Raw genomic sequence first — 26,514 nt, 5'->3', positions numbered from 1 at the left:
TTCCTTATCTCCTGTAACAAAAAATTTCGTAAACAGAATTATAATTATGATTAAATGTTGAATTACAATCATTTTAGTTTAAATAATTCACAATCAATTATAAGTGTGGAAAAATAAGCATACAAAAACATATGATGTTTTTAATTCAGCGACAATCTGTCTCTGTAAAGACGAAGCGATTGATCAAAGAAAATAGTAAAAGTAGCCTCAACCCTAAAATACATAATGTATTTGGTCCAACCAACAGAATGTATACACATTGGGTCAAGTCATCTGCTGTACCTTAGGAGAAACGACTTTTGTCACGTACACAAACATATATTGGTAGAGCAACACTTTTATCAGTCTATTAGTAATGCGTGTATATGCACTGTTAGAGCAACAATTTTATCAGACTATTAGCTAGTAATGCGTGTATATGTACTGTTAGAGCAACAGTTTTATCAGACTATCAGTAATGCGTGTTTATGTACTGTTAGAGCAACAGTTTTATCAGTCTATCAGTAATGCGTGTACATGTACTGTTAGAGCAACAGTTTTATCAGACTATGAGTAATGCGTGTATATGTACATGTAATATTAGAGCAACAGTTTTATCAGCCTATCAGTAATGCGTGTATATGTACTGTTAGAGCAACAATTTCATCAGACTATTATTAATGCGTGTATATGTACTGTTAGGGCAACCGTTTTATCAGACTATTTGTTATGCGTGTATATGTACTGTTAGAGCGACAGTTTTATCAGACTATCAGTAATGCGTGTATATGTACATGTAATATTAGAGCGACAGTTTTATCAGTCTATCAGTAATGCGTGTACATGTACTGTTAGAGCAACAGTTTTATCGGACTATCAGTAATGCGTGTATATGTACATGTAATATTAGAGCGACAGTTTTATCAGTCTATCAGTAATGCGTGTACATGTACTGTTAGAGCAACAGTTTTATCAGACTATTTGTTATGCGTGTTTCTGTACTGTTAGAGCAACAGTTTTATCAGTCTATCAGTAACGCGTGTATATGTACTGTTAGAGCAACAGTTTTATCAGACTATCAGTAATGCGTGTATATGTACATGTAATATTAGAGCAACAGTTTTATCAGTCTATCAGTAATGCGTGTATATGTACTGTTAGAGCAACAGTTTTATCAGACTATCTGCAATAGTTAGTACATGTATTACCAGAAGAACAGATCTTTTCAACACTACCTGTAACAGTTGGTACCTGGAACTTGTTAAATAGCCAACCAACTATAAAGGTGTCGTCAGCTACGGCGAGTATAGGATCAGCGGGTGACTGGCGAAGCAAGATGTTTTAGTTAATTAAGCTGTTATAACGGATCTCCCGCCCACCAGCCCATCCTATATAATACACACAACACATGCTCATATAATAACCATTTATAGACTGGCATTATAAACATGGCTGACTCAGCTAGTAACCATCAACTGTTTTTCGCATCAGGCTTGCACACACTCACAACAACAGACGTCAAAAAATATGTATGTAAGACTAACGCATGCCAGACTACAAGATATACGGCGATGTTTGCATTACTACAACAACGAACCCACGTAGTACCGTGAAAGCCGTTTTGTTGTAACCCGGGGTCATGTACAGACTGTCTGTTAGCAATGCACAGCGGCGTCGTGTTTGTCTGGTATTGCAGTTTTATCATTTAAGTAGGTAATGCAACTCATTGTTAAAAATAACGTTCAGTCTCTGATTATCGTAAAATGTTCCATAGATATACCGATGTATATATACATTAATATATACTATATCGGTAATGACAGGAGAGTTGGGGAGAGAGGCGGCTACTTTTTCATATCACGTGTTTACGTTACCCTCAATAATCTACTAGCACTAAATGAAGCAATCCAATACAAATATGCCGAATTCCAAACGGAACGAGAACATATCTGCTGTAATAACACACAAAAGAAAGCATATGCTTGCTTTGTTGGTGATCACAGAAATACTATGTTTGATAAACAAATGTCAACATGTCATTTAATGAGTCGAATTAGTCCGTCAGTGCAGAGTCTGATGTGGTAGAATAGCTCCGATAGGGGATGATCGCAGGGCCCTTTCAACCGTTGCAATATATATTTATATAAAGTAGATAATAAATAAATAAGTCCTTGCGAAGGAAAATATAGAATAAAAACATAAATCTTTCAGATCGTCCGCTAGGCCTTTCTCCCTTCTAGGGCTTCTTCAGGCGTATACATATATATATATAGATGTATAACATATGAAATAAAATAACAAACACACAAGACGGACTGCAATGCCTTTCTACCTTCTTGGGATTCGTGAGTCTGCCGTAAGAAGCTCAAGAAAGCAGAAAGGCCTAGCGGTCAATCTTGTGTTTTTTTACATTTTATATTTTTCTTAAACGGGTTCTGAAAATTTGTCTATAATTTAACACAAATTGCACTGTATTTTCAAAAATATGTTCTTCTCTGATGTCCCTATCCAATAATAAAAAAATGATCCGAGCAAGAACACAGACACATGGTTACATGTAGAACTGATAAACTGAACACATGGTTACCTGCTTGACTTTGTCAGGACGTGGAAACGCACCGGATAACCTGTTTGCACCACATGAGGCAGCACATCTCACGCGCATTGTCACGTTATTAAGTCGTATAGACAACGTAATGAGAGAGACTATCGCCTCACACGTGGTGGTGGATTCGTTATTAGCTCGTTAAGGTTATTGTATGAGCGACACTGACAGCAACATCGCTCGATACATGAAATGTACGTACTACACGTGCCATGTAAATGTACCGGCATAACGTACATTCCAGAAACGACAACGTCAGATACACGCCAATAGCAAATTGGTCTGGATATATCATAATATTGATAAAATTGGTTCTTGATACATTGGACAAGTTCTCCTTCTTCAAGATTTGAAAACAATTTCAATATTTTTGTATACTGCAAAATAAACTCACAGTTAATCTAACTAATGCAGTTCATTAGTATATTATGTTTGGTTGCTTTTCATGATCAAACTTTTAAGTATTGGTAATTCATAAATTGACTACTGCCCATGAAAAACGGCTTTATGTTTGTTATAGGTAGTCCATTCTCCTGTCTCGTCGACAAGGTTGATGGAGGTTATGTGACGGCTTTCGGTGGCGGTTTGGACGGAGGAATGAGTGGACAGATGACCACCTTTACCATCACTGCTAAGGCTGGAACCTTAAGTAAGTATGCATACACATAACTAATGTATTAAGTCAAATGTCGGAACCACGGGTTTTCGCTGTTATTGAACCAACCAATTTTCTGTTACAGTAGTTTAAGGTAAAATTATTTAAACTTTTTCTTTCAAATTGGAATATTCTGCTACAGTCGTACTCCTGGCGGATTGTCTACTCCAAGACGTAACACCACATTCAAACCCTACGGTTATGTTAACGAGAGCTGTATAGAGTAGCGTCCGTTCCAAATACTCCGCCAAAAACCATGTTATTACTATAACATTAGTCAGGTCAGTGTACAATAACAGTCCTTCATTGTGACGAAGTACTAAGCGACTAGTATAAACACCATTAGCTACACGACCAAGAATTACTTCGTCTTCTGTTAGATAGAGGGCCATTAGAGCAATGTTTAGTCGATAGAAGGCCTCGTCCCCGACCCCAATGTTCCTTGTCTAGAGTCTGTACAAGATGCTCCATTATACCATTACTTAATCTTCCGCAATAAATGCCAAAATGCCAGAGTGGTGCTATTAGCTTCTGGTAACAATTAAAAAGCATTAGATAGTTAACGGATCAGGCTTACAGCATTAAACACGCTGGATGGATCTCATACACCTAGGTCTGATAAATGTGATACCGACATCACTGATTCCTCCACAATCACAAAAACCAGAGGAACTTGATAATCTGCCATATTTCAGGATGAATGTATTTACATCGGAACTGAAATGATCGTCTGCTTGTTTATCAATCTCACGCTAAAATTTTATTTTATTTTTCATTTTGGATCTCCTTTATAGAATTAAAACACAGGGTATAAGGAACATATCACGCTCATTTAGAGTTAATTCATTACGTTCGCATAATTAAAGTAGGTGTGACACAGATGCATCCGTCTCTACATACTTCCAGTTAAATGATGTATTTACGGTAAGTTCCATTTTCATTTTATACAACTGATTATTGTGTTGGGATAACTGTGTTCCCACAAAGCACAAAGCACAATGCAGAATATGTAATGTGTTTGACAAAAACATTATCTATATTTTCAGAGGACGTATCTATTGCAATTGAAGGACCAACAAAGACTGATTTTAAGCGGAAGGATAATTCAGATAGGTGTGATGTGTCCTTCATGCCAATGACGCCTGGATTATATAACATTGTAATCAAATACAAAGGAAAGGAGATCAAGGGTTCACCGTTCCAGTCTAAAGTTTCAGGTAGACACTTCAGTCTCTGTCCTGCATGCTGCTGTTTCAGCACTATATTTTATGCATCGATGTCTGATACGTCATCGTATACACTGTTTGTGGACATTTACACGTACTTCACTGTTATGTGTTTTATGCGCATGAGCGGAAAGTATGCGACAACTGTAACTAAGCAATACAACATCTTTTTGATAAACTTGTGTTTTTGGAATACATTTGCTCGAGTATTGTCATCTTACCTGTTTCCTTCCCGGTTATCCCCCGTGGCCCTCTAGTATAAATGGTGTACCGGTAAGAAATGTGGGTACGGGTAGCCACACCCCCTTACTACCACTTCCTCGTCATGTTAATACACACACTGCTCCATCCGATTGTTGTTGGCCAATGTTGGTTAGTCTTGAAAATTACAGCATGGCCTTTCTGACTAAAGTAACTTGTACTGTGTTTGTGTGAAGAGATGATTCTTCCTTTGCTTTTTAGCATAATGTTTTTTTGTAAGTGATTCCCCCATTAGTTGTACTATGATTTCTCTGTTGGGATACAGTTACATTGAGAGATGGAATGTAGTATGATGTTTTGTTACGATGGTGACTGATTACTTTTGTCTTGACCAATATACTACAGTGTGTGTGATTGGTTCAAAACTTTGATTGTGCATCACGTGTATAGATATATTATCACACGTACGCGTATAGTGCAATATCAATGCCAGTCACTCTGTCGCAGTGCTCCGGTATTCGACTAATAAGATAATGACATTATAATACAATACCGTCTATCCATACACATGATGCATACATTCACAGAATTGAACTAGTCTTATTTATCTTATTTATTCCCGTACGATTGTTTTCATCTTTGCATTGCAATTTATTTCCCACAATCAGTGCAGGCAGACGGGGTTTTCAAAAAGGGTGAGTTTCTTGTCACTTGATATGGAGTTGCAGATAAACGGACAGAGGACAGCCTTATTCTTCTATATTACAAGGACTTTCATAAACTGGCCACGCCCTTTTTACATATTTGAGTTATGTCTTCAGGCAACGCACTGAAATATATCAAAGCTATTGTCACATTGGTTTTGCAGTTTGAAGGTGTAAGCGTTTCGTTTTGTAAAAATGTGAGAAGTGATCATCCTTAGTCAAAAAGAATATATGTTTCTGCTTTGAATAATATGAAAACATCAAATTTCAAATAGTGCGTAAGGTGTCGTTCAGCTAACGATAACAATTGATAAAGAAAAATGTTGATGAGAGGATTTATGTAATTGTTAATGATGAAACGATGTATGGAAGTCTTGAGGATGAGAAGTCCAAGAAAAAATGTTTAATATTGAAGATGTAAGAAGCAGTGAAATGTTGAGGATATTAGGATTATGATGAATTGATTTGTGTATAAATTTGAATGTACAGGTTCCCGTATAAAGACAGTAAGTAACGAAAAATAAGGTAAGAGCGTGGCCAATTTATGAAATCCCTCCGGGACAGGTAATGGTAATGTAGATATTGACATGCCCTAACGTTAATGACTAGTGACCTGTCTCGTCCGTTCATGCTCGATGTTGCGTCAACGTCACGTGCCGTAGGTGTGTGTAGAGCGCGCTATCTCTGGTCACTAGAATGCGTGTAGACTACCAGATGGGTAGGATGCTGAGTATTTCTGGTCGCTAGAATGCTTGAAAACTACCAGATTGATAGGATGCCGAGTACTTCCGGTCGCAAGAATGCTTGTAGACTACCGGATTGGTAGGATGCTGAGTATGGTACCAATTTCTGTACTAACGTTAATACACGGAAACACTCCACATCTTAAGTATACCTCGGTGCTTTACACATGTCAACACGATACTGGCGGTTGTATTCAGATTGTATTACGTATTTATTACATGTCTTGCGAATTAATACGAACTATTATCTGTTCTGTCGATGCTAGACAGATTTGTTTCTTAGAAGATTATTTCACGCTTATATTTTATTACTTTATTGTTTAGCATGTTTTACATTTAGTAAAGTCGTAAATGGCAGCGAAGAATAGAAATATATGGCTCGTTATTGCAAACATTGATACGCAGGTTTCATTTGTAGAAAAAAATCAAACAATTATACACGTACGACGTACGAGTTAGACACAGAACCAAACAGTTGTGCACACGTAGTCTCACCAACCGGGTACAACATAATAGGCGGAGTATAACTATACGTCACACTGTATAATGTACAAGTAACTGTTGTACTGGGAGACCGTCTATAGTCAAGACATACATTCTACACATACTCTCACGTGTAAGCTCACAGCAAGAATAACTTTGGCGTGCACCTGCAACTCCCGCCTATGTGGAGTTATGTAGACGATAAAGGAAAGATAACGTTACAAAGTTCTACAGGAGATCCCGAAGCTTACAGTAGGTTAGTATATGTGTGGATGGTACAGGAAACTTGGTAGAAAATACGCCAGAAATACAAATATTGAGATGACGTGTTATGATGGCTAATGAATACTCAAATGACATGTTATGTAAAGCAGGAAGTAGTGTACCTGACACACGGATTAGATACAATTCATCGCAAAAAGTAAAATATACATTAAAATAAACAGTTTAGAAGCACACTTATATCTGATATTACCCATCATATTTCTGCTAACATTGTTTGGCAATAACAGCTGCAGATAAGTGGTAACTTGGTATACGATATAAACATTTATGTTGTACCGGTATGTTGCGTCAAACAATGAAAAGTTCATGTAAACTATGCATTTCATAAACAAATGAGGTAACAGGTGCTTGTTTGCATGATGTGTTACACGGAAAGAACTGAGTGGGAGTCGGTACCACTCAGTCATACAGAGAAAAGGATGGCTTCCCGTTGTGAGTCGACACCACCCAGAGATACAGAGAATACGATGGTTTCCAGTTGAGAGTCGGTACCACCCAGTCATACAGAGAAAAGGAAGGCTTCCCGTTGTGAGTCGACACCACCCAGAGATACAGAGAATATGATGGTTTCCAGTTGAGAGTCGGTACCACCCAGTCATACAGAGAAAAGGATGGCTTCCCGTTGAGAGTCGGTACTACTCAGACATACAGAGAATATGATGGCTTCCCGTTGAGAGTCGGTACCACTCAGTCATACAGAGAAAAGGAAGGCTTCCCGTTGAGAGTCGGTACTACACAGAGATACAGATAATATGATGTTTCCAGTTGAGAGTCGGTACTACTCAGACATACAGAGCATATGATGGCTTCCCGTTGAGAGTCGGTACTACACAGAGATACAGAGAATATGATGGCTTCCCGTTGAGTTGGCACCACCCAGAGATACAGAGAATATGATGGCTGCCCGTTGAGAGTCGGTACCACTCAGGGAAACAGAGAATATGATGGCTGCCCGTTGTTAGTCAGTACTACACAGAGATACAGAGAATATGATGGCTGCCCGTTGATAGTCGGTACTATACAGAGATACAGAGAATATGATGGTTTCCAGTTGAGAGTCGGTACTACTCAGAGATACAGAGAATATGATGGTTTCCAGTTGAGAGTCGGTACTACTCAGAGATACAGAGAATATGATGGTTTCCAGTTGAGAGTCGGTACTATACAGAGATACAGAGAATATGATGGTTTCCAGTTGAGAGTCGGTACTATACAGAGATACAGAGAATATGATGGCTGCCTGTTGAGAGTCGGTACCACTCAGAGAAACAGAGAATATGATGGCTGCCGATGGCTGCCCGTTGAAAGTCGGTACCACACAGAGATACAAAGAATATAATGACTGCCCGTTGATTGCCGTATATATATTTCACGATTGTCGCAAAATACAAATGTGTTTCATACTAGTGTAAAAAACAGTCTTGATTTATATTATTCAGTGGGAAACAATTTAATACTCTATTATATTGCATCTTTGTGACTCGTAAAACATCAATTTATATTTATAGGTTTACTGTAAATAAAATACCAAAGTCAAACTTATTGGAATTAAAACAGTGCAATTACTGAAGTTCCAAATACTTCTCGAATAGCTTTTTGTCAATTTACTTGTCCTTTGTTAACTGAAGTTTCACACTTTGTTAAAACAAACTTGATACATGTTAGTGTCATTCTGTACTAGTGAAAATATCATTTTTATTATTGCAAACTGCAGTGAAAACATCACCTATACCATTTGAAACTGCTGTGAAAATATAATATTTACTTTTTCACCCAGCAATGCTAGTACTTAATTGCTAAAATATGATGTTGATTCTCAATACTTGACCGCTAGTAAGACAATGTTGGTGAAGATTATAGTGAATGTGATGTCGAGATCTTGTTACAGTTATTATCTCCTGTATAATGAGGTTTATAGTCGAACTTCGCTAATCGAGCCACCGGTAATTTCTTTTACCCAGTGTTTAAGGGACAAATAGGGTTTTCCAGTATTAAAGCTGACACACCATCGCACCCGTCACACTGGGCGTGGCTAGACTAACGAGACTCGAACCTATTGTTTGCTATATATACATGTTATCGTTTTAGGTCTGACTAACTATACAGCATGAGTATTATATAGTGACTATACGCTACTAACTCCTCGCATTCAAGGTATTTGAATAACAAACATATTTTCTTCAAAATAATTAAATGTCTTTGTTGTAACGATGTAAAATGTTGCGTTGCAGCTGGATTTTATAAGATATTTTCTCAAGCAAATAATTCAGTTCAATAGTTTTTTTGTAAATCACATAAGTGATTTGACGATAGATAACGATAGAAAACAAACAGATACATTTTAATGTGTGCATAAAACCAAGTTAATTTGGAATCATATATTTTTATGATAATTTTATGTCTTTACTGTTTTAAGTTTTGAATACAACCAACCAACACACAAGCTCACTGTCAAGCTTATCAGTTGCTGTAATGGATTGACAAAAGTTATTTTGATATAAATGTCGACATAAACATGCGTCTCCTTTGTGATGGTATCATTCACAACCTTTGATATCTGGTGCAGGTGAAGGACGTAAACGCTCTCAGCTATCCCTAGCCAACAGCAGTGATTACTCTCTCGATGTCCTGGAACCAGATATCGTGGACTTAGCTGGCCATCTGAAAACACCTAGTGGCGCCACAGAGCCTATTATCCTCAAGAAACTTGCCGATGGACACTTAGGTACTGTATCGTACCCCATTACCTGTTGTTAAGTTCTGACGTCAGATTGCCCATGTAACCGTTGCTCATCTTATGCATTGTCTTGTATTGCAGGCCTTGCCTCATTTACGCCTCATCAAAAGGGAGAATACAGAGTACAGGTATACAGGAATGAGAAACACATCAAAGGAAGTCCCTTCTCTATCAATGTTGGTGATGGCGAGATCGCTCACGCATCAAAGGTCAAAGTATCTGGACCAACTACAGAGGCCCTGGCCAATCAGTCCAACGTACTCAAAATCGACACAAGCACTGCAGGTAAAACACCTTAAACCTTCCTTATTCTTAGACCAAAACAACACAATTGCATGTACATGTAAGTAAGTAAAATATTATCTAAACTCTAGTTCAATAAGCGGATATCATTTCGAATACGTGTCATTGACAGGTTACGGTGGACTCAGCATGGTGATAGAAGGACCTCACAGATCAGAGATTGACTGTGTTGCCTCCGAAAACCGCCAGTACGAGATCCACTACAGCCCCCATGAGCCTGGCATCTACATCCTCAACATCCGCTTCGCCGACGAACACGTTATAGGTAATGCGTGGCATAGCGCCACAGATCTGGAATACAGAATATTATAGCATTGGTCTGGTAAAGTTGTATGTCACTGTTTTAATGTATAGTCTACAATCCCAGGCCTGGTGGTGTCTTATTGTAACAACAAGAAGGCTACAGAGGGGGCACATAATGATAGCTAAAAAGATATGTGACTGTTTTTAATATATCGTGTGTCGGTAGTCTGAAGAAAGTCTGGCTTTCTGTTTACATGACATGCGTTTTACTTTTATTCCCTGCATTAATATGATATCAGTTCTAATAACCCGGTACAGTGTGTTTATGATAATAATACCAACCTTTAATTAGTTCGACATTGTACTTACAACATGTTTCTGTTTAAAGAAGTCTTTGTAAGAAAATGGATGCATAGGCCAAGCACTTATACGTAAATGAAGCCTTGACCAAACCATCCTATCAATGTATGTATATGATAATGAGATCCTTACCAAATAACACGTGTTCCTACAGGAAGCCCATTCCTGCTCAATGTGGTTGGTGATCCATCAGGACGTATCCGTGAAACTATCACCAAGCAAATGGTACAAGCGGAACCGGTGAAAAAGGGAGACCACTGTGAATTCCTGTTGAAGATCCCAGGTGAATGTCAGACAAATGTAAAAGATTGTCTTTAAATGTATATACTAGTTTTATATTATATACAACAATAGTAAAAGTGGTTATTTTATTTTTATACAAACAAAATATTAATGAAATAAGGTTTACATTGTTTTTAAAGAAAAACAAATCAACACGGCCTTCAACATGGATGTTTCCATTGCAGACGGCGCAGCTGAACCGTTATTTATGTATATAGCACTGCTTTATGTTACCAGGTACGAACCCGTTCGACATGGAGGCTTCCGTTACTGACGGAGACGGTTGTACCGAATTGTGCGAGATTATGGACGAGGACGATTACCACTACAGAATGAATTTCACCCCTCAGATGACAGGCACTCACATTCTTAGTATCAAACACAAGGGCATGCATATCTCAGGTACTTGACTTATATCTTACTTATGGTTTGATTTGCTACTTGTATGTGTGCCCTCCTCCCTTTACAGCTCTACAACGCTCGCGCACATATTACTCGCCAGGTAGGAGGCATTCACACTTGTCACTAGAAACATTCAAGGGAATGTTGCTTTGATTCAAAGTATATCTATATTATTGCCGAATTGTTTTTGGCTTCATATCACAACATTAAGACAAGGCAAAGCCACATCTGTCGTTCATATGACGTGTACGACTGTGTATCAGTTGGTTTGTATTTTGTTTCCATATACGCAGTAAGTGCAGCGTTATATATGTACCAGCAATCTGTTACATATTGTGTAAGTATAATTATGATATAACCTTTTTTATACCTGTTAATTTGCCTCCAGTTGTCTGTAATCAAGGGAAACAACTTTGCTAGATGAAAATTCATTTCGATTGATTTCTGTATTGCAGGTAGTCCTTTCATTTACTCCGTCGGGCAGCTATCGTCAGGCGGTAGCCACAAGGTCCAAGTAGGAGGTCCGGGCGTTGAGCGAGGAGAGGTCACCGTCAGCAGTGAGTACTGTCATCTTTAGTTCCCTACTTCCTGTACCTACAAATGAGCGCAGTAATGAAAATAATTGACGTGTTATTCATATTTCAGTCCGTGCAGAACTTGAATCGTTTTAGTAGAATTGCAGCAGTTATACTATTTCTATACACTATGAATTGGGAGTTAAGATAGGTTAAAGTTAAGTACGTAAAACATAAGGAAATAACTTCTTTACCAACATGCCTGGGGCTATGATGTGATATTAACATTGGCTATTGTCTTGTAGACGATTTCAACATCTACACACGTGAAGCAGGAGCTGGTGAACTCTGTGTTTCTTTGGAGGGGCCATGTAACGCCAACATCAAACTAGAGGAGCGCCCTCACGGGTTCTTGGGAATTTCATATTTCGTCAAAAAACCAGGTACATTAGTTAATAGCAGTAGTGTCATTATACGATATGGCATTTACCACTAACACTTTTGATATTTGTTTATTATCTATCATTTTCCACTTTTGTTTTGTCCAGGAATGTATGGTATTCACGTGAAGTTTAATGACGAACATATCCCCAGCTCTCCGTTTATGGTGAACATTGCACCCGATAGTGGGGCCACCCGCAAAGTCACGGTGCATGCGCTCAAGGACAGGGGCCTGTCGGTACGTACCAAATCCGAAACACTAACGGATCAAACGCTGTCATTATGGTCACAAGTATTACAATCTTTTTAGTAGATGTTGCGTGAATGAGCTATCAAGAAACACGTTTTAGCATTTACATACGTCGTCAAAGTGTCTATATTAAGCTATATAAGAATTGGTATTTACTACTTATTGTTCTATGTTTAACGGAAAAAGTGAACGAAGGAGATATTAAGATGTCTACCATGTTTGCGGTGGTCTGACATCTTTCGTTGGTTAATGACCATGTACTTTTGGGCAATAGACCATGCGAATGCATGTAATATTTTCCAACAGACCAATGCTCTTCTAATAACCTCCTTCTCAAATGTAATTAAGCAAGCAGCGGGACAGCTTTCCTTTTTCGAATAAGAGAAGATTTACTTTTAACCTGGCAAACACACAGTCAGAATATTCCGTCGAACTCACCGCGAAGTTGAAAATTAAAATAGCATTTGTAAATATGTTAAATGCTGATTGCATGTGTGGACTAACGATGTCGATAGATACATCTAGTATAAAACATGACGACAATGTCAATTAGTTATCGTCTGTCGACCAAATAGCGACTCAAAACGAAAATGTCTCTCAAAATACATCCATGTTAAATAGAAAAATAGGAAAATTTCAACATGGTCAGAAATGAACAAAAACGCGCAGGTACTAGGTAATCTTGCTTAGCATAGGCGTAGGGACACTGAGGTAGACACGACAAGGACTTTTATTACATTTAACTTGGTAGAATAAAGATAATCAGTGTATGTGCGTGTTTTATGGTGGAATATATAGCTCGAAATTCGAAAAAAATGGAAAAATGTTTCCTCACCCCAGTTATATATTCCACCATAATACAAGCACATACCATTATCAATTTAAAAATATAATTGTTAGGACTCTTGTATCAATTATACACCTGACATTGTGTATTGACGTTCTGATGCTGTAAAATCACAAGGCTGGTGTCTCATAATGTTTTCATAAACGATTGCTGAACGATGTGGTTTATATAGAAACGCATGTCCGATAATAATTGGGGGCTGGGAATGGAGATTACTTGCAAGATTATCGTAAAAAAGTGTTAAAAACATGTCGCCAATAGTTTTCCATGTAATGATGTGTAATAAATTCTTTACCTGCAGGTTGATAAACCTGCCACCTTCACTGTCTCCTTCAACGGGGCCACTGGGTCAATTCATTCCTGCGTAAGGACTCCCTCGGGGGCCCACGAGGACTGTTTCCTGCAGGAGATGGACACAGGTTTGTACGCGGTCCGGTTCATCCCTAAGGAAAACGGTGTCCACTACGTGGATGTGAAACTCAACGACCACCATATCCCTGACAGTCCCTTCGCCTTGATGGTCGGGTCTACCGCGGCCGATCCCGCTATGTTACACGCCCACGGAGAGGGCTTAGAAACCGGCAAATGTGGTAGGTATCTCAACATAGACAACAAGATCTACGGATTCAGCAAGTCAGTTGATTCAATATTGATTAACGTTAACTTCATGTAGTATTAAAGTGAACATACAAATCGTTGCCACTGTGAAACAATGGAATTAAATGTAAATCTTACTCTCAAATTACACTCTTATCAACAATCTAAAGAAAGACCATTTACACTGGCATGCTGAGTATAAGATATCTGAATTTCTTAAGCTCTCAACTCAGATATGGCAGTATAAAGCTCTCATTTCAGAAATGCTAATTGTAAATCATATAGACATTGTTTTTATAATCCAGATATATTTTAAATCAACCATATTATTGTTCATACAGTCATATTGTAAACACATATCGCCAATTATACAGACCTATTTTTATTTGTTTGTCACACAGACGTTTTGTTAAACATACATATTTATCGGTCATATTTTGTTTTGCGAATACCTATATTTGTAATTGTTGTTTCAACGACATCTTCTCAATGATAGGAATACGCAAAAATTATTACCCGGCCAAACATGTCCAGTACGCTTAATATATTCAAAACATGTGTGTGTATATTGTTACAATCCTTACAGGTACGAAGAACAAGTTCGTAGTAAGAACGGTGGGATCTGGATCTGGATTCTTAGCGGTGTACATCGATGGTCCTTCCAAGGCGGCACTCAGCTGTAAGGAAGTTGACGAAGGATACGAGTTCAGTTACTCGCCGTTCGCTCCAGGAAAATACCTCATCAATATTAAGTACAGCAACATCGCCATCGCCGGAAGTCCTTACGCTGCTGTTATTACAGGTAAACCGACTCGACACAGGTTATACACAGCTTTCTCGCCATACATAAACTCGGGTGTATCCAGCAGGGATAAAACGACAACCTGAGACCGGATTGTCGTGCATTAGACTAGCTCTTTACGCTGTTGAGATCTCAAAATATCGATATAAATAACATTGCTTTTAATTTATTGATGTATAACAACCATGCTCTTTTTTTTCACTTGACTTCTTGCACGGAAAGTATGAAATGATCCCCTTTAATTCCGAACTACTTTCCACTTCTTTTTCCTGGTGTCTAACCTCAGTATACACGTGTAATGAGATAACTACACTAAGGTGTGTATCAGTCACTAATTATTGGTTTCTTACTGACAAATGCCAACCGGAATCGTATTTACCGCATACCATGCATAAGTCACTCTCACACCTCCAGAAGGAAGTGACTGAGTAGCTTGAGTGTCTACATGTCTTACTATTTGTTTTCTGTTTCTGACACAGCGTCTGGGGGCTCAGGTAGGGTGCTTCAGCCCTTCTCAACCTCCACCGTAGTTCAGTTCGTCTATTTAGTTGCTTTTTGCGCTCGCTTGTGTTGTTCAAAAGCCATGAGGACTCTGCATACTATACCATCAATTAAAACGTTAAGCCCTGTTTCAAGAAATCACTCTTTTGGAAACAAATTTAAACAATAAGTAGCACATCTGTTGATATTGTTTAACTAAGCAGTATATATGTGAATTTCACAGAAGAAGATTAACATTATATACAACAAAATTAAAACATGAATTCACACACGTGGACCACTACCTTTATATTATCTTGTAGTGAAATGAATTTAAACGAGTAGTAAGTGTTGTAAGAGTATCCCCATGGCTTCATCAACAACGGTTTTAAGCTGCTCTTTTCGTACGTAAATGGATGTAAGTAGTATGTTTACAGTAGTTTATTTGTTTGTTTACTTCAATATTTGGTTAAATGTATAAGTTCGTGGTTTGACATTGTGGTTCATATGTCATTTTCGTTTGATTTCCTGCATGTGTGGATATTCATCATTGATAGAGAGGAAACGTTGGCGATAAACCAGATCGAACATATGTTTGAGTATAATAATATGATAACTTCACTCCAAACACTTGTTTTCACCTTTCTGGTGATGGCCCTTTGTAAACACATGTCCAATAGAACATTTCGACCACAGGATTAGGAGGGTATTGATAGACCGACTTCGCTTTGGATTGACTGTCCAAATGAGACAATTTGAGTTTGCTACCGAGCTGTGAATAAGTTATCGCAAACGCTACTAACCCTAGTTCCTTTCATTTCAATACTATTTTATCGTCAAAGATGGCAAGTTGTCAAACCCTAGACATTGACATAACTGGGGATATTTGGTGTTAACGATATCTCGGTCATTTGAATATTGTTATAACATTACTGCTAGGTTGTATGAATGTATGTCATCCTTTTACTAAATTATCCTTTTAGATTGTATTGTCTTATAACTCCATTTAACATTTTAACTTAAAGATATAATTCCTACTATTTCTGAAAGCCACCCAGCTCCATGTATAATGTTACTAAATTATATCATTATTGCTGAATCAAAGCGTCACGAATTTTCATTTTTACGTTACGTTCGAGTTTACACCCTCAATATATGTCAGGATAGATTATGAATGTATGTATTAGAATAAGGTTTACTTTCTGTTTATAAATCAAACTTTCAAATTATAATCAAGTCTTTTTTTGTTTTATCGTTGAGAAGCCACAGTACATGGATGCTATCCTTTTTAATAACCGACAGAACTATATTCCATCTTGTCAGAACAAAACGTCGAAAAAGTATTTGGGATTCAATGTTTAATTAATTATTATTTTTATATCTTGGTCCGTTGTGTCTGCCTTTTTGTACATGGATAGATTTGTCAGATTATTAATAAATAAATGTCATGAACAAGTTTATGGTAATAATGTTAATTTGTGTCACTTTGAAACAAATACCTATGCATAGCACTGAACTGCTATTGAAATGCATTGACGAGGTGTGTATAGCTTAAAACATGAATAATGTTTCCGCCATAGCTTTGAAATAAATATGTTATCACTATAACTGGAGGATAATATATAAGTAATTCCTTAACGAAAATACGCATACACATTACCAATTCATACAGAAATGTGAGTGAATGGTTTAAATTTGGCATCAGTGTTTTGTTAATCCAATGAAAGATTTAGTAGGATTGTGGTTTGTGATCAAAGTGACAGACTTGGAATACAAGAGTGTGAACGTCCTAACCTAATAGTGTAGTGTTGATATAAGATTGATCGCCCTTTCCCACCCCGTAAAGGCTGCTGTGCTGCCGTTGTGCAAATGACGACTAATTACCTGTTGGCAAATCCAGAGTGTGATTTAACCTTTTTCAGGAACTAATAACTGACTTTGATCTGAAGACTGTGGTGTGAACCCATGACCCCGACTAATACCTCACACTTTATACGTGTATACAGAATCAGTATATATAACAACACCACCATTTGTAGTGCTGGAATACTGGGCAATTACGATATACACAGTGGTTAGTCACGAAGTGTGAACATCTACATTTACACTTAATATGAAATAGATTTTATAAATGTTTTCAAAACGTATAAAGTGTGAATATTTATCGATGTGTTTATTTGAAATGTACAACATATAATGAATTGACGGAAAATTATTTTCTGAAAGATGTCCTACATGAAAGACTCGTCGATGACGGTTGCTCTAATCAGTGACAATTCTACACTGGTACGCTGCAGAGCTTATTTATGCTAATTTATGTTTACCAGACTCCGAAATAGCAATTGTACCTTGATCATTCTTCTAACTGTTCGTTCAATCCGTGTCCTTCATCGTGTTCCATTCTGTTATCAATTACATTTGCCTTTTGACATTGTCCCTGAGTTATCTAATTCCTTGAATATGCATTTTGTTAAATATGTCTTACATTTACAGAATTCCCTGCCCTTCATATGTACTCTCACTATGACACTACAACCGATCTTCTTATATCTATACTTATATGTGTATTATACAAACTTAATCGCTGGTGGCTCAGGTTTCATTCTCTTCCCATTAATTGCATCCAATGTCCATTCTTTACGATTGCTCTACATATTATTTGTAAGCAATCAGATAAAGATGTACAGGTGTGTGACAATATTTTGAATGTTTTGTAAGTACTTTACGTGTTACAATACATTGTATAACTATTGTATATGTATTGTATATACTGGTGCATCGACATGCATTGTATATAGTATAAGTACTGCATATACTGGTATATGATAATCTGTTGTATGCTATGTAAGTACTGTATATATAGATTTATAACAATACATGGTATATTGTATGATAAGTACTGTATATACTGATGTATATAAATACATTGTATACTGTATAAGTTCTTTATAAACTGGTATGTGACAATGTATTGTATATAGTATAAGTACTGTATATACTGGAGTATGAAAATATGTTCTATGCTATGTAAGTACTGTACATATGAGTGTAAAGCAATACAGTATGTCCGTTTTAAATATTGTTTTGACTGATATATGAATATCAACATTTAGAAACTTTGCAGTCACTATTCATTCGACCAATAAATGTATTGACTATTACTTGAATCGAGGCATCCACTAGTTTATCCTTGCTCAAAAGGTCCGCTTTATTTATCAATTTGTATGATTACAAAATCCTATGTATATATTTTTCTGTTTCCTAAGGATCTGGACGAAAACCACTCCAGGTAAATGAACAGACGTCAATGGTAGTGGAAACAATGGAAAAGAAACATGGTGGTAAATCAGTAAAGCGCATGCGTGGAGACGCCAGCAAAGTGCAAGCCAGAGGCGCTGGTTTGAAGAAAATACGAACGAACCAGGTGCAGACCTTCTCCATCGACACCAAAGAAGCTGGTAATTATAGTTTTCCCAATTAAGTTGGCTTTGATGATCATGTATTCGGAAAGCAAATGTATGCCCATCAATCGCTTTGATAACGTGTATTGCATTGTTTCTTCTGTCTAAATCAAACTTTCAATAAGTTAAATGATACATGTGTAAATCGCTTGACAGACTCGTTAGTATCTGAGCGACAAAATTAACAAGCTCTGTTTTCGTTGTTTAAAGGTAGCGCTATGCTGTTCGTCGCTATGTGTGATCCCAAGGGTATTCCTGAACCCGAGCTCACTGTGAAGAAGAATGGTCCTACGCAATTCACAGTCAGCTACAAATGTCACGAAATAGGGGAGCACACACTCATGGTGAAATGGGGTGATGAGGATATTCCTGGCAGCCCCTTCATTCTCTCTACATAGATACACCACAACTCAAATCAGATGTACCATAATTTCTATGCAATGTTTGCCGACTCTTCCTGCACGAGTAGAGGGAACGTTATGGGTTTCTAAACACTTATTTTTGATATTGTGTATACGCTTGTACGCGTTGGAGTTTGTTAAAGAGTGATATTCCTGACCCGGACCGCCCTTAAGTCGTAGGCAACCATCCTCCGCCACCACACTTGTACTCAAATGTGCTCCAAATAAGTTCAGGTTTTTATTTATTTCATAGTAATATATATTTCGTTCATTGTTTGCTAATTTATTATTCATTAATATATGACGATGTCGAATTTTTAGTTTGTTTTAATATTAAAATATTTCTCTATATGTTTTTTAGACTGTACATGTAGGCTGGTTATTAATACTTGCGGTAGAAAAACAATGTTAGTACAATCATATTTCGAATCTGAGAAAAATTGCTGAAATTTTCACAATTATAAATATATTTTAGTTGATGCCAACATATTCACTGAGACATTCGACTTCGTATGGATTGTTGAAATAAACAAGATGTTTAGATCATTACATACAGTACGTTTCCGTGTTTTATTGTGCAGCCCCAGTCAATTTTTTATAAGGTTATGGACTTTTTTTTTATTCTACGAAAGGGTATCTGAACACAACGAAATAGAATAGGTTGTAAAACATAGGTAAAATACATGTCTTATTTATCGTATCCTTCTCTCTATTCCACTGATCTTGCTCTCTGATGATTATTGGTGAATATTCCATAGATCTTTGCAAGAAATATTCATTATTCATTTCTTAATTATATCTTATTTCAGGGGAAAGTATTGTTTCAGAAAAGACACTTGATGACGTCTTGTACATATTTTTGTTCGTAAAGATGAAGGATTTATTTTTTTACGGAACGCATCGGTTCAGTGAAACAAAATGAAGTATTTTTGTACACCTTTTTCATGAATATTCATAGAATAATCATCATATCACGAGTGCACAAAACAAGATAAATAACAATTATTTATATCGCCGTTTTGTTTATTTGGAAAAAAACGCTCTAAAAAGACGTTACTTCAGTTTGGTACGAGGTACAATAATGTTTAGAGTGGAAAGGTCAAATTTTTAAGTAACAGAAACATTTTGAAAAAAGGACACTCAAGACGGTTTAAAGTACATGTATATGGTAGGTGGTTGAAATACGAATGTATATGAATCAATGCTATAGCCAATGGATACTAATTTAAACGCACATCGTTATTTCATTTCATTTCATTTCAACAGATTTTATTGACTTTATATATGTCAATTGGATTGGACATCAGGCTAGGCCTATTTAAGGCCTTTCCAAACTTATTTACAAACATTACATATATTCTGTCATAACAATCCAATTAAACAGTGCAGGGGAGATAACTCCAATTTAGCTTGTGAAATTAACATTTTACAACTTTTATTTAATCATTTTCTGTTTATGTTTTGGATATTTATTGACAACCCATCCTACATAAAATTCAAGGGATACTGGCCCAAAAGTCTCTGTGTATAAACACATTGGCCATTCACCCACTGGATATATAGGATAAGTTACCAAGAAATAAACATTTTGCAAAATTTCAGAATATAATATGGATTCATATAGGAAATTGCAGCTATTATTATCTATTATTGGAGTTGATTCTCTTCAAATTTATTTAACAAAGCACTATAGAATATTCATGTAACTATGAAATAGTAAGAATCGGTTTTAGAATAGTACACTCATAAATTCCATCCAGTCCACAGCGTTATTAACAACAGTTACTTTGTGTCTAGAATATAAAATAACCTGACCGACTAACTGTTAAGTTTTGTGCAAATATGGGTAACGTGGTGATTTCTAAAAGTATCTTTGTTTAGGTAGTATACATAAATCATTAAGATGTCTTAGACTACACTCAATAGAAATAATCATTGGCTGGAACAATTAACCATGTGAATAGAAATATTGAAATAATTGCAAGCAAGACTTATCAAGTTAGATTAGTTTTGTTTTTGTAACCTATAAATATGGTTCAATGTAGGTTAGGAACCAAAAAAGAAATTGTGTTACATTTCAGCAAAGTACGACTTTAGGTTCACTTTCTCCCACGTTCAAGTAAAATGTTTTCCAACGATTAGAATATTAAAACTGAGTATGCATATGTTTTGATACAATACACTTTTGATTTAAATTGGTTTGATTCAAATTGATACAACTAAATTTTATCAAAGAATACGATGTTTATATGAAATTGTGAAGAAAGGCCTTTCAAAAAATCCATATGACCAAGCATTTATAAGATAAGGCAAATTAGCAATGAGCAATATCACCGTAGGTCGGAAAGCTACTAAAACATCTTGACTGTTTTTGTGAACTCTGTCTTGTAGATATAAACAGGTTGTGTCGTAAAATCCTATACGAGCTAATTCTAAATTACATTAATATAATGGTGTTACTATCTCCCCGTTACAACAACCGTGAGGACTGTTAAAATGGACTACAAGCAGGATGATGGCTTACACAGATAAAAGATGCTTTGTAGATGATTCCAAATACATGCAATGACAATGCCCTTTGTAATACATTGTTTAATATACTAATGCAATACATGCATATCGAAGAATCGAGCTCCAAAAACAGCACAGGACAACATTTAAGATAAAAAGTAAACACTTTCACTGAAGACAATAAAGTATGTAGTCTCGATCAAACTACCGGATGATGTAAACATAAGATAGAAACACACAGAGAAAACAGACAGCCATTGTATCTTTTACGCATATAAACTTATAATTACAGTAATACTCACTCTTAGGGCAAGAATGTGATTCATTCAACGAATAAGTTTTCCAGTCACGTCACAGTGTCACTCTTTGAAATACTTGTAGATAAGTATTTTATGAATTGCCGAAAATGACTTTACATTGGAATGACGAAATGGACAAGAAAGCATTTAAAGGCGTAATGTATACGACGAAGCCCTAAGAAGAAGCTAATGCGATCTAGTCCATCTCTAACCACAATAAAGGGAACAGTAAGGAACATGGGACAATAAAGACCATGAATGAGAGTGAACATAGGTCCCAGACACACGGGGTAATGCTTCGTGGCGATTCTACTTAAAAGGCTCTGGTTGAACGCAATTTGCCTAAATATACTCTAATACAAAACAGCAATGGGTGCCATATGTGTGTGACAGTTATCATGTCCCTGTGCCACTTCAAAAAATACAGATTTGATGAGGACTATAAAATACAATGCCACCATATATTTAGTTTGTTTGACGAAACCTATAAGTGTTAATATGACGTAGTAGGAGAGATAACTGTGACAAATAAAACCATTATTTATCAACATGTACTTAACGAGACCGGGATAGGTGAAAAGGACATCTTCTCATTGGTCAATGCTTCACGTCAGGATATGGATGGACAATAGCGGTAATCTTTATCGGTAGATTAGAAAAACGAATAAACATATAGATAAAATATGTCAACACGCTAAGACGGTAGTCAGTATAAACAAAATACAACAACACCAACACAAAAAAGGGAAAATAACAACAGTAATCGAAGGGACAGGAACTTAAAATGGAGGAAACAATAGGAACCAAAGAGATAAACACCAAATAAAAAACAACAGTGACCTAGGACACTGCAGATTGATTTAATTTGGTATGAGGTATGGTGGTATACAGAATGGAGAAAACAAAACAAAAGGTATTTAAAACAACGATGACGATTTGTGATTCTTTCGGGGATTAGCAGTATCACACAAAGTTTGAAGTCTTTTAATGTGGAATTGTGGTTTAAACTTTATTGTGGCATGGTGGTTCAGCCCATTGCTTTGGTTTGGTAGTTAAACTTTATTGTGGCATGGTGGTTCAGCCCATTGCTTTGGTTTGGTAGTTAAACTTTAATATGGTATGTTGGTTAAGACATTTATTGAGGTAATGTTATTAAGACGTTTACTGAAGTATGATGGTAAGAGTTTAAAAGTGGTTTGTCAACGTACACTGTGGTAGGATGTTTGATACTTTAACTGTGTTATGATAGTAAAAACCATAACAGTGCTATGATCAATAAGACTTGAACAATGGCGAAGTGGTTGAGGCTATAACAAATCTAATTTTCTATATGAGCCAGTTATATGGTATGGTGGTAAAGAGTTTTACTGCGGGGAGTGTGTTGGTATAGAGTTTCACTGTGATGAGTGTGTTGGTATAGAGTTTAACTGTGGTAAGTGTGTTGGTAAAAAGTTTCACTCTGGTGAGTGTGTTGGTAAAGAGTTTCACTGTGGAGAGTGTGTTGGTATAGAGATTCACTGTGGAGAGTGTGTTGGTAAAGTGTTTCACTGTGATGAGTTTGTTGGTATAGAGTTTAACTGTGGTAAGTGTGTTGGTATAGAGTTTAACTGTGGGAAGGGTGTTGGTAAAAAGTTTCACTCTGGTGAGTATGTTGGTAAAGAGTTTCACTGTGTTGATTGCGTTGGTATAGAGTTTCACTGCGTTGAGTGTGTTGGTAAAGAGTTTAACTGTGGTGAGTGTGTTGGTATATAGTTTCACTGTGGAGAGTGTGTTAATAAAGAGTTTCACTGTGGTGAGTAGGTTGGTATAGAGTTTCACTGTGGAGAGTGTGCTGGTAAAGAGTTTCACTGTGTTGACTGTGTTGGTAAAGAGTTTCACTGCGGAGGGTGTGTTGGTAAAGAGTTTCAATGTGTTGAGTGTGTTGGTAAAGAGGTTCACTGTGGTGAGTGCGTTGGTATAGAGTTTCGCTGTGTTGAGTGTGTTGGTAAAGGGTTTCACTGTGGTGAGTGTGTTGGGAAAGAGTTTCACTGTGTTGAGTGCTTTGGTATAGAGTTTCACTGTGGTGAGTGTGGTGGTAAAGAGTTTCACTGTGGAGAGTATGTTGGTATAGAGTTTCACTGTGTCGAGTGTGTTGGTAAAGAGTTTCATTGTGTTGAGGGTGCTGGTAAAGAGTTTCACTTTGGTGAGTGTGTTGGTATAGAGTTTTACTTTGGAGCTGTGGTGAGTGTGTTGGTAAAGATTTTCACTGTGTTGAGTGCGTTGGTTTAGAGTTTCACTGTGTTGAGTGTTTTGGTAAAGAGTTTTACTGTGTTGAGTGTGTTGGTTAAGAGTTTTACTGTGTTGAGTGTGTTGGTTAAGAGTTTTACTGTGTTGAGTGTGTTGGTTAAGATTTTTACTGTGTTGAGTGTGTGGGTAAAGAGTTTCACTGTGTTGAGTTCGTTGGTATAGAGTTTCACTGTGGAGAGTGTGGTGGTAAAGAGTTTCACTGTGGAGAGTTTGTTGGTAAAGAGTTTCACTGTGGAGAGTTTGTTGGTAAAGAGTTTCACTGTGGAGAGTTTGTTGGTAAAGAGTTTCACTGTGGAGAGGGTGTTGGTAAAGAGTTTCGCTGTGGTGAGTGTGTTGGTATAGAAGTTCACTGTGGAGGGCGTGTTGGTAAAGAGTTTCACTGTGGTGTGTGTGTTGGTAAAGAGTTTTACTTTGGAGAGTTTGTTGGTATAGAGTTTCGCTGTGGAGAGTGTGTTGGTAAAGTGTTTCACTGTGGTGAGTGTTTTGGTAAAGAGTTTCACTGTGTTGAGTGTGTTGATAAAGAGTTTCACTGTGGTGAGTAGGTTGGTATAGAGTTTCACTGTGGAGAGGGTGTTGGTAAAGAGTTTCACTGTTTTGAGTGCGTTGGTATAGAGTTTTACTGTGTTGAGTGTGTTGGTTAAGAGTTTCACTGTGTTGAGTGCTTTGGTATAGAGTTTCACTGTGTTGAATGTGTTGGTAAAGAGTTTCACTGAGGAGGGTATGTTGGTAAAGAGTTTCAATGTGTTGAGTGTATTGGTAAAGAGTTTCACTGTGGAGAGTTTGTTGGTAAAGAGTTTCACTGTGGTGAATGTGTTGGTAAAGAGTTTCACCGTGGAGAGTGTGTTGATAAAGAGTTTCACTGTGGTGTTCACTGGCGAAGTGGTTGAGGCTATAACAAGTCTAATTTTCTATATGAGCCAGTTATATGGTATGGTGGTAAAGAGGTTTACTGCGGGGAGTGTGTTGGTATAGAGTTTCGCTCCGGTGAGTTTGTTGGTATAGAGTTTCACTGTGTTGAATGTGTTGGTAAAGAGTTTCACCGTGGAGAGTGTGTTGATAAAGAGTTTCACAGTGGAGAGCGTGTTGGTAAAGAGTTTCACTGTGAAGAGTGTGTTGGTAAAGTGTTTCACTGTGATGAGTTTGTTGGTATAGAGTTTAACTGTGGTGAGTGTGTTGGTAAAGTGTTTCACTGTGGTGAGTGTTTTGGTAAAGAGTTTCACTGTTTTGAGTGCGTTGGTATAGAGTTTCCCTGCGTTGACTGTGTTGGTAAAGAGTTTTACTGTGGAGAGTGTGTTGGTAAGGAGTTTCACTGTGTTGAGTGCGTTCGTATAGAGTTTCACTGTGTTTAGTGTGTTGGTAAAGAGTTTCACTGCGGAGGGTGTGTTGGTAAAGAGTTTCAAAGTGTTGATTGTGTTGGTAAAGAGTTTCACTGCGGAGGGTGTGTTGGTAAAGAGTTTCAAAGTGTTGATTGTGTTGGTAAAGAGTTTCACTGAGGAGGGTATGTTGGTAAAGAGTTTCAATGTGTTGAGTGTATTGGTAAAGAGTTTCACTGTGGAGAGTTTGTTGGTAAAGAGTTTCACTGTGGTTAGTGTGTTGGTAAAGAGTTTTACTTTGGAGAGTTTGTTGGTATAGAGATTCACTGTGGTGAGTGTGTTGGTATAGAAGTTCACTGTGGAGGGCGTGTTGGTAAAGAGTTTCACTGTGGTGTGTGTGTTGGTAAAGAGTTTTACTTTGGAGAGTTTGTTGGTATAGAGTTTAACTGTGGTAAGTGTGTTGGTATAGAGTTTAACTGTGGGAAGGGTGTTGGTAAAAAGTTTCACTCTGGTGAGTATGTTGGTAAAGAGTTTCACTGTGAAGAGTGTGTTGGTAAAGAGTTTCACTGCGTTGAGTGCGTTGGTATAGAGTTTTACTGTGGTGAGTGTGTTGGTAAAAAGTTTCACTCTGGTGAGTATGTTGGTAAAGAGTTTCACTGTGGCAAGTGTGTTGGTAAAGAGTTTCACGGTGTTGAGTGCGTTGGTATAGAGTTTCGCTGTGTTGAGTGTGTTGGTAAAGATTTTCACTGTGTTGAGTGCGTTGGTTTAGAGTTTCACTGTGTTGAGTGTGGTGGTAAAGAGTTTCACTGTGTTGAGTACGTTGGTATAGAGTTTCACTGTGTTGAATGTGTTGGTAAAGAGTTTTACTGTGGTGAGCGTGTTGGAAAAGAGTTTCACTGTGGTGAGTGTGGTGGTAAAGAGTTTCACTGTGGAGAGTATGTTGGTATAGAGTTTCACTGTGGAGAGTGTGGTGGTAAAGAGTTTCACTGTGTTGAGTGCTTTGGTATAGAGTTTCACTGTGGTGTTCACTGTGGTGAGTGTGTTGGTGTAGAGTTTCACTGTGGTGAGTGTGGTGGTAAAGAGTTTCACTGTGGAGAGTGTGG

General features: G+C 37.2%; 2 protein-coding genes and 2 long non-coding RNA genes across 10 annotated transcripts in view; 1 reads left to right on the top strand and 3 right to left on the bottom strand.

Moving 5' to 3' along the window:
• LOC110451857 overlaps positions 1 to 5,009 on the bottom strand; it is a 29,140-nt gene extending 24,131 nt beyond the window's left edge. Inside the window, exon 1 of one of the 2 annotated variants that reach the window (XR_002463112.1) lies at positions 4,687 to 5,009. This is a non-coding gene — a long non-coding RNA (uncharacterized LOC110451857). Of the gene's footprint in view, positions 1 to 1,214; positions 1,311 to 4,686 lie in introns of those variants that run through there. The other variant, XR_002463113.1, reaches the window with a different exon arrangement.
• Positions 1 to 19,557, top strand: part of LOC110451856 (filamin-A-like) — a 43,820-nt gene extending 24,263 nt beyond the window's left edge. For 2 of the 6 annotated variants that reach the window (XM_021500072.1, XM_021500074.1), the window contains exons 3-17: positions 3,105 to 3,233; positions 4,286 to 4,456; positions 9,448 to 9,606; positions 9,700 to 9,903; positions 10,034 to 10,186; positions 10,679 to 10,807; positions 11,044 to 11,208; positions 11,664 to 11,765; positions 12,029 to 12,166; positions 12,272 to 12,402; positions 13,563 to 13,851; positions 14,445 to 14,660; positions 15,140 to 15,154; positions 18,407 to 18,598; positions 18,812 to 19,235. In XM_021500072.1, coding sequence (XP_021355747.1) covers positions 3,105 to 3,233; positions 4,286 to 4,456; positions 9,448 to 9,606; positions 9,700 to 9,903; positions 10,034 to 10,186; positions 10,679 to 10,807; positions 11,044 to 11,208; positions 11,664 to 11,765; positions 12,029 to 12,166; positions 12,272 to 12,402; positions 13,563 to 13,851; positions 14,445 to 14,660; positions 15,140 to 15,154; positions 18,407 to 18,598; positions 18,812 to 18,999 — 2,381 coding nt within the window. In that variant the 3' untranslated portion in view covers positions 19,000 to 19,235. Of the gene's footprint in view, positions 1 to 2,723; positions 2,779 to 2,842; positions 2,865 to 3,104; positions 3,234 to 4,285; positions 4,457 to 9,447; positions 9,607 to 9,699; positions 9,904 to 10,033; positions 10,187 to 10,678; positions 10,808 to 11,043; positions 11,209 to 11,663; positions 11,766 to 12,028; positions 12,167 to 12,271; positions 12,403 to 13,562; positions 13,852 to 14,444; positions 14,661 to 15,139; positions 15,155 to 18,406; positions 18,599 to 18,811 lie in introns of those variants that run through there. The other 4 variants (XM_021500075.1, XM_021500076.1, XM_021500070.1 and 1 more) reach the window with 4 other exon arrangements.
• Positions 10,094 to 10,743, bottom strand: LOC110451858. Its single transcript, XR_002463114.1, has 2 exons — positions 10,657 to 10,743; positions 10,094 to 10,212 (listed from the first exon to the last, which is right to left on the bottom strand). It is a non-coding gene; the product is annotated as an uncharacterized LOC110451858 (long non-coding RNA).
• Positions 19,558 to 23,138: 3,581 nt separating the features above from the next.
• Positions 23,139 to 23,960, bottom strand: LOC110451863 (protein SON-like). The gene has a single exon (XM_021500084.1). It carries the CDS (start codon positions 23,958 to 23,960, stop codon positions 23,139 to 23,141), a length of 822 nt encoding a protein of 273 aa, XP_021355759.1.
• Positions 23,961 to 26,514: the final 2,554 nt, after the last annotated feature.

Source organism: Mizuhopecten yessoensis, unplaced genomic scaffold (assembly GCF_002113885.1).
Source record: "Mizuhopecten yessoensis strain PY_sf001 unplaced genomic scaffold, ASM211388v2 scaffold6217, whole genome shotgun sequence".
In the NCBI taxonomy this organism is placed as follows: Eukaryota; Metazoa; Mollusca; class Bivalvia; order Pectinida; family Pectinidae; genus Mizuhopecten; species Mizuhopecten yessoensis.
This window is presented reverse-complemented; position numbering and strand designations above follow the sequence as displayed.

Bases quoted from the DNA above. Each gene is read 5' to 3' on its own strand.
- LOC110451863 (XM_021500084.1), bottom strand. From the start codon at position 23,960: ATGAAACTCTTTACCAACACACTCGACACAGTGAAACTCTATACCAAC.